The sequence below is a fragment of the Caenorhabditis elegans genome, chromosome IV (genome assembly GCF_000002985.6).
Source record: "Caenorhabditis elegans chromosome IV".
NCBI classification, from domain to species: Eukaryota; Metazoa; Nematoda; class Chromadorea; order Rhabditida; family Rhabditidae; genus Caenorhabditis; species Caenorhabditis elegans.
Window position 1 is genome coordinate 2169863 of NC_003282.8, and position 7819 is coordinate 2177681.

Genomic DNA, 7819 nt, shown 5'->3' on the forward strand with positions numbered 1-7819 from the left:
ATTTGAGTATAATCATGCATAGAATCGCTTTGATTCAAAAAATTGAAAAAATTTAGGGTCCCACCACGAAAGCATTCAAATCTTAAGTAATTATACTTAATTTGAAGCTTAAGACGCTGAGAAAAATTAATTTAATTTAAGATTAAATTTGATACATAAAAATTAGAAAAAGTTCGAAAATTTCAATTTTTTTTTGAAAATTTTTTAGCAAGTAAAAAAAAATTAAATTTGATTGTTACTAGAAATTATATAAAATTTGGAATTCAGTGTATTCCTAGCTTTCATTTAAGTATAATCTTGCCTGCATTCCCTCCGGTTTGAAATTTTGGGTCCCACCACGAAATCGGCAGGTTTTCGTGGCGGGACCCGGAAATGTTCAAATTTGAGCAAAGTAGGTCATGATTATACTTAAATTGAAGCTCTCTGTGAGCTAAATTCAAATATTTCTAAATAAATTTTTTAACATTTTTTTCCAGATTGTTCCTGTCCGAAATTTATCGAAACCTATTCCGCCGAAGGCTCTTTTAGTATTGATCTCTATGCGACACTGGGCCCCGTTGAACATATCGACTACAGTAACCAATGTAGTGACGTCACTGTAACCTGCACATCTTACTCATCCACGTGGAATTCCAATGCGTGGGCGGTGTATAATGGAACGATGACGTCATTGTTGAGTATGACGTCACGGGTTTGGTGTGAAGGAGACACGTGGCATGTAGAGATGAAGAAGAGTGGAGAGACGCAGATTTGGAGTGATATATCGGTGTATTGCCAGTCATATCGATTTAGATAAATGATACTTGAAAACTTTTTTTATAGCTAAAATTTTTTATACAAATTTTTTGAAATTTTGTTTTTGATCTAAATTTTTTTCATTGCTCATTTTTCTTTAAATCTATTTTAAAATTTAAATTCAGCGTGTTCTCAGCTTCAATTTAAGCCTAATCATGATCTGCCTTGCTAAAATTTGAAAATTTTCGGGTCCCGCCACGAAAACCTAGCCGATTTCGTGATGGGACCCAAAAGTTCGAATCGGAGGGAATACAAGCATGATTATACGTAAATGAAAACTAGAAATACACTAAATTCAACATTTTATATTATTTCTAGTTAAAATTGAATTTAATTACTTTACGTGCTAAAAAATGTTCAAAAAAGATTCTGAAAAATTCGAAAATTTTGAACTTTTTCTATTTTTTATCTATCAAAAGTTTTCATGTTTTCTACTCAAATGGAGTATAATAATGTCCATATTTGCTGAAATTTTTTAGAATTTTTGGGTCCCACCACGAAAATCCCCCTGGGTACTGTAGTTTCCGTGGCTGGACCCAGAATTGGAGCAACCTAGTCATGATTATATATATATATATAATTAAAGCTCTTGATGAGCTGAATAAAAATCGTTATGCTGAGAACAAAAACCCTGCGCAAAAACCCATTTGACCTCTGCGTGATAATTCCTTTGATTTCAGTATAATCACGACTATTTATATTCCCTCCTATTTCGATTTTTGGGTCCTGCGATTAAATCTGCCAGTGGTACTGTATGTTTTCGTGGCGGGACCCGAAAATTTTTTATGTGGATGGCTTTACGCATGATTATACTTAATTTAAAGCTTAAGACGCTGCGAAAAAATTAAATTCGATAGATAAAAGTTAGAAAAAGTTCGAAATTTTTGAATTTTTAAAACTAAAAAAAAACATTTTGAAAATTTTTTAAGACTAGAAATAATATAAAATTTGGAATTCAGTGTATTTCTAGCTTTTATTTAAGTATAATCACGACAATATATCCCCTCTAATTTCAATTTTAAATTCCGCCAAGAAGTCTCCCGAGGTATTGTAGTTTTCGTGTTGGGACCCAAATTTGTTCCATATTCGTCACGTTTATGCTTAAATCAAAGCTAGAAGCAAGCTGAATTCAATTTTCATATTCTTAAAGTTTAGAGACAGGTGGTTTTTAAATTTTCAGGGTATAAAACTTCTGCTCCCCGCAAAAAAAGTTTGTTACCCAGTCAAAGAGAAAATCTTTTTATTTTTCATTTCCGGTGGGCCTTCTTCTCTTTTTTTTAATTCTACTCTGAAAAAAAAAATGCAAATGCACATTCGTTTTCCAATTTGTGTCCCCCTTTATAAACATGTGTGAGAAAATGCGTATTTGTGCTCCATGAGCAAGAATATTATCGACTTTTTCATATTTCAAATGATAGGAATGAGGAGGATTACCTTAAGCCGCTTTAATGTGGTGTTCCGTTTTATGATTTGTCAAGTGGAGCTTTACGGAAAAAAATGTTTTTTTTTGGATTTCCAGGCCACCACGTATTGTGTGGTGGCCTACTTTTATTTTATTTTAATGGAGAAATAAATTTGAATTATGGTGGCTTTTTCAGAATTTAAAAGTGCCGATTTTCAGCCGATTTTTTTGCATTTTAAATTGGTGGCCTAGAAAACCAAATTCTAGATTTTCTAGGCCACAGTGTTCCCAGGTTGTAGAACCAATTGGGTCAAGCTAGGGACACATTTTAAAATTTCAAAAATGTTTTTTTATGATACCTTAATGTCGGTGGCCGAACTTATTGGTTTCTAGGCCATCAACTTAAAAATAGAATAACTCTTTTCACTTATTAGTTTTTGATGAATTAAAAATTACTGTAGCTATGAAAATTCCTTTATCATTTTCTGAGATCATTTTTTAGGTCATGGCCTAACTTTGGTTTTCTAGGCCATCAACTTGAATTTTGGAAAAGCAAATTCAGTGGCCGAAGTTATGGGCCACCAAAAACTTGCACAACTTGCATAAAACATTTTAATATGATTCAAAGACCAAATTTGTCCACAAAACAATTTTAAGTCACGGTTTAAAGTTGGTTTTCTAGGCCACCAAATTTTAAAAAAATCAGTGGTAAAAAAAAATGTTTTCTAGGCCATCAATATAACCATCGTAACTATGCTTTAAATCAATTATTTTTAATTTTGCAAACTGGGAACAATTTTCATGGCCTAACTTTTCACATTTCTATACCACCAACTTTCTTTTTGTGGCCTAAAATGTTAGGGGGTTTCTAGGCCACGAACCCTGGTAAAAATGCTCATTTGTGAGCCAATTTAGTAGAGATTAAGCGTGCTTGTTTCAATTTTACATTAGGCCAGATGCAAATCTTGTTTTCTCCGTGGCCGTGCCCTTTTCTGAATGCTCTGCCGACGGAGCACACATACACAAAAGAGCACAAGACCTAGGCCAAATTGAGTTGAGCTTTGAGCTCTTTATCTCTTTTTTGGAGCACACACACACACACACATCTAATTTGAAGTGCTTGTAAATGTTAGGTGAATCTTTGTTTCTTTTTTTTTTTTGAGATTTTTTTTTGCTTCATTTCGAATTATTTTTTAAATATGTTTCTCGTTCAATCGGGAGAGTAATATTTTTAAAATCTATTGCATTTTTCAATTTTTAAAAATGTTAGTTTTCCACCAAGTTACACCCATTTAAAGTTGATGGCCTAGAAATCCGAATTTGGAATTTTCTAGGCCACCGAATTTAATATAATCAATTTGTATAATATTTTCGCAGTGTTCCAAATATTTTTTTTTAGAATTCGAATATATTAATTTTGAAGCAAGTCATGAGCAATTTAAGTTGGTGGCCTAAAAATCCAAAAATTTCTAGGCCACCGAAATAAAAACAGTAAATTTTATAGTCCACAGAGCTTTGCGTATTCTGTATGTTCCAGTTTTCAAAATTCAAAAATAATAGTTTCTCGACAAGTTATAGCGATTTAGAGTTGGCGGCCTAGAAAAAAGTAAGGCCACCATTTTTTTTTCGCCAAACCTTGGCAAAAACCGTTATTTTTTTCCTTTTAGAACATCTTTAGAAAATCTGTTTCTTCGAATATTGATGTTGGTGGCCTAGTTTTTCACATTTTGGTTTTCTAGGCCACTTTGTTCGTGGCCTAGAAAGCCAAGTCTTCAAAAATTAGACAAAACGAATAATGCTTTTTTCAGACATTGAAGATTTTGATTTTGAAGAGAGTTTTAACGATTTTCTGTTCATGGCCTAGAAATTTTAACTGGGAAAGTTAGGCCATCAACTTAAAATTGCTATAACTTTGAGGAAAATCCAAAATTTTAAATTCTGAAAACTAAGTCACGGACCGTCTGCTCTTCAAGTTTTGAAGTTGGTGGCCTAGAAATCCAAAATTTGGGTTTCTAGGCCACCAAACTCCACATGCCGAAACTTGGCTCCAAATTCGAGTTTTTGAAATTGTGAACCTCCACCAATATAAGAAATTTGTACGCTGTAAGCTCTACAATTAGTTTCGAGGGTGGTGGCCTAGAAATCCAAAATTTGGTTTTCTAGGCCACCAACTTTAAACCGTCGTAACTTGGCTCAAACTCGATGTTTTTTGCATCTGTAAACAGCAAAAACCTTGTTTTCAAGTTTTCAAGAAAACCTCTATACTACTGAAGCCTCTTTTTTGTATCAAATTTCATTTTGTGATTCTTTTCTTGCTCCAGTCTCCGGCTTTTTTCAACTTTTTTCACACATTCTTCTTCAGTTTTTTGTGCCATTTTTCTCCTTTTTTGCCTATTGTCCTGAAAAAAGAAGGATGAACCCCACGAGATAAAATAATTATCCCCTCTTCCCCTTGCGGTGAGCACTGGCTCAGCTCCCTATCCGATTTCAAAATTTTTCAACAATTTTTCCTTTTCATTTCTTCTTCCTGCTTATCTCCTTGCATTTTTGATTAATTTTTCTCGAAAAATTGACCTGAAACGCCATTTTTTAGTTGGTGGCCTAGAAATCCAAAGGTTGATTTTCTAGGCCATCAGTCTTAATAATCTAGTTTTGCGGCTTCAACTCCCAGAAATCCAAGTAGATTTTTGAAACTCAAATTTATTGATTTTGAAGCAAGTTACAAGCAGTGAAAGTTGGTGGCCTAGAAACCCAAATTTCGGATTTCTAGGCCACAAATTTCACAATTTGTAGAATAATTGGTAGCTAGTATTTCACAGTTTTAAAAAACGGCAATATTGAAGTGAGTTATGACAGTTTTAAGGCCATGGCCGAACTTTTTCCAGTGGATTTCTAGGCCGCCAACAGGCCAACACAAAATCGGTAAAACTCGGTTCAAAATTACAATTTTCATATCATAAAACGAAATTTGAAATGCTGAGAGATTTAGCTACTAAAATACTACATTAAAGTTGGTGGCCTAGAAAAATCGCATTTTGGATTTCTAGACCATCAACTTTAAATTCTTGTAACTGGCTGCAAACACAACATTTTCGAGTTCTGAGAAGATATTTGGAATAGGGAAAACCTACGAAACGTCTTTTTTTTTTAACTTGCCTTGATTTTCTACCCCTAGAATTCCTAGGTGGCCTAGAAATCCAAACTTTGGAATTCTAGGCCACTACATTCCCAGTTTGTAGAGCAACTTTTAACTAACTAGCAACACGTCTTAAACTTTAGAAATGCTAATTTAAAGCAAATTATGATACATTAAAGTCGGTGGCCGAACTTTTGGGTTTCTAGGCCATCAACTTAAAATTAGCATAACTCTCTTCAAACTTATCAGTTTTTTATAAACAAAAAACTGATTTTTATGTGAATATACGTTCTATTATCTCCCACAACAAAATGTTATGCTATGGCCTAACTTTGGCTTTCTAGGCCATCAATTTAACATTCCCATAACTCTGCTCAAAGTGCACATTTTTCAGTTTTTGAAAAGCCAAAATGGGCGGCTCACAATCTACAACAAGCTCTCGAGCCGCAAAATTCAGCGGAACCAATAGTGCGAACCGCCGGAGCGTCCGAGCAGTCCGAAGTGCTCCGGCCACTGAGCTCAACGCGCGGCGTGCCACTTCGTGTCGGAATACCAACAGGAATGTCAAGGAATTTTCAAAGTTTTGGAGTGATGGTAAATAACTTTTTTTTGTCTTTAAAAAAATTGAGCTTTGAGGAAAAAAAATTTTAAAGAAAATTTTTTTTTCTGAAAATTCTAAATTTTTATGTTTTTTTTTCGAATAACTTTTTTAAAAATTTTAGCGGGCTCTATAAATAGATCAAAATCGTCCAATAGAGCATCAATGAAGCAGAAGCAGAATGGAAACGGAAGCATACGCCGAAACCGAACACAGTGTGAGCTTTATAACTGAAATATCTCAAAATCTGGAATAGCTGTCGAAAAGTTTTTAACTAGTAAATTGTAGAGCTCTTTGTGCTTAACAAATTCTCAGATGGCAACTTTTTGGTATCATTTTGCTCCGCGGAGTTATAGCCGTTTAAAGGAGCATTGGAGATTGGAGCAGCTGGCTTTAAAGCTTGATAACTCTTCCAATAAAAGTGTTATCAAAAAGTTGTCAACTAACCATTTGTAGGGAATTCTTAGCTGAACAAATTATTAATTGACAATTTTTTCATATCACCTTGCTCCGCGGAGCTAGGATGCTCAGAAGAGATCCCGTAATCCTTGGAGGCTCGCCTCTAAATTTAAAATTTTTCCAGCCGTAGACGTCCGCCGAGCATCAAACTGTCTCCCGGTCCCCGGTACCCCGTCAACTATCCCGAATCCACAATTAACTCAGCGAAGAGCCACAAGTTTCCGAAGCAATGGTTCTTCCACGTCATCAACGCTTACTGTGAACGGAGAGGGGAGGAAGTCGAGGAAGGGGAGCACTACGGAGCTGCTCACACCGAATTCTGCACGATCTGATATTTATTCAATAGAGGTACGGTGGACGGTCACGAGGGTTTTTGAATTTTGGAAAAATATTGATTTTGAAGAGAGTTATGAAGGTTTGAAGTTGGTGGCCGAACTTTGAGTTTCTAGGCCACCAATTTTTGATGTTGTAGAACTAGCATAATCAAGTTTGTTCCCAATTTCAAAAACTCTCAAAATTACGCCAAGTGATGCAAATTTTAAGTTGGTGGCCTAGAATTCACAAATTTCGGATTTCTAGGCCACCACCTTCAAATTGGCATAACTTGGCGGAGAATTGAGTTTTTTTTTTGAAATTTAAAAACTGGAACAAACTTGCAAAAATGTGTTTTACAATGTCGTCAAATCTGGTGGCCTGGAAACCCAATATGAAAAAGTTAGGCCACCAATTTCAAACTTCGTAATTTGTTTCAACAGTGATTTTTTTGTTGAAAATTCAAAAATCACCACCGTAAAACTCTTTATTTCGGCAGCATTGAACTAAGAACAATGGCCTAGTTTTCCAAAAACTTGGTTTTCTAGGCCATCAACTTCAAGCCGTTGTAACTTGGCTCAAACCCCATATTTTTTGAGATTTTCAAAAGCTATTGTTTTCATAAAACGTTGAAAATTAGAGGGGTGGCCTAGAATTTTAACTTGTAGGTTTTCTAGGCCACCAAAGCATTTTTCAATTTTATCGATATTTTTGCGCAAAAAAACGAATTTTAACTCGAGTTTTCTCAAAAAAATCAATAAATAATCGATTTTTGCAGTTCAACCAAGCGGCGATCGCTGCCGCTCGTCTGAAACGCCTCTCGCTGACACCGTACCCGGACCCCCAGCTGCCGCGTCTCTCCCCATTACAACAACAACAGCCACATCATCGATCGAATTCCACAAAGAAGAGTGTGACGTCATCCGTCAGCCCAAAACCGCGCACACAACAGCCACGTGGCAAAAGCAACAGCAGCAACAATCATCTAAAATCTCCAGAAACTGCGATTTATTAATGAAGATTTTATATATATATATAAAAAACGATAAAATTTTGAATTTAACTTTTTTTTCATTCAGGTTTTCAGGGGAAATCTGCAAAATTCACCGAAAAAAAC

At 35.1% G+C, this 7819-nt stretch overlaps 1 protein-coding gene and 5 non-coding genes across 6 annotated transcripts; 4 read left to right on the forward strand and 2 right to left on the reverse strand.

The window, feature by feature from the left end:
- Nucleotides 1-4329: 4329 nt before the first annotated feature.
- On the forward strand, nt 4330-4407 carry C54E4.9. The gene has a single exon (NR_052952.1). It is a non-coding gene; the product is annotated as an Unclassified non-coding RNA C54E4.9 (non-coding RNA).
- Nucleotides 4330-4407, reverse strand: C54E4.6. Its single transcript, NR_052953.1, has one exon. It is a non-coding gene; the product is annotated as an Unclassified non-coding RNA C54E4.6 (non-coding RNA).
- A 1321-nt stretch (nt 4408-5728) lies between these two features.
- C54E4.1 (uncharacterized protein) lies at nt 5729-7724 on the forward strand. The gene is made up of 4 exons (NM_067772.2): nt 5729-5927; nt 6056-6148; nt 6515-6738; nt 7481-7724. The coding sequence occupies exons 1-4, from the start codon at nt 5744-5746 to the stop codon at nt 7715-7717; spliced, it is 738 nt and encodes a 245-aa protein (NP_500173.1). The 5' UTR covers nt 5729-5743; the 3' UTR covers nt 7718-7724.
- Nucleotides 6934-7015, reverse strand: C54E4.10. Its single transcript, NR_052955.1, has one exon. It is a non-coding gene; the product is annotated as an Unclassified non-coding RNA C54E4.10 (non-coding RNA).
- C54E4.7 lies at nt 6934-7015 on the forward strand. The gene has a single exon (NR_052954.1). It is a non-coding gene; the product is annotated as an Unclassified non-coding RNA C54E4.7 (non-coding RNA).
- Nucleotides 7218-7285, forward strand: C54E4.8. Its single transcript, NR_052956.1, has one exon. It is a non-coding gene; the product is annotated as an Unclassified non-coding RNA C54E4.8 (non-coding RNA).
- Nucleotides 7725-7819: the final 95 nt, after the last annotated feature.

Bases quoted from the DNA above. Each gene is read 5' to 3' on its own strand.
- C54E4.1 (NM_067772.2), top strand. From the start codon at position 5,744: ATGGGCGGCTCACAATCTACAACAAGCTCTCGAGCCGCAAAATTCAGC. The intron at 6,149-6,514 runs GTGAGCTTTATA...AAATTTTTCCAG, and splicing joins ACGCCGAAACCGAACACAGT to CCGTAGACGTCCGCCGAGCA. The intron at 6,739-7,480 runs GTACGGTGGACG...CGATTTTTGCAG, and splicing joins CTGATATTTATTCAATAGAG to TTCAACCAAGCGGCGATCGC.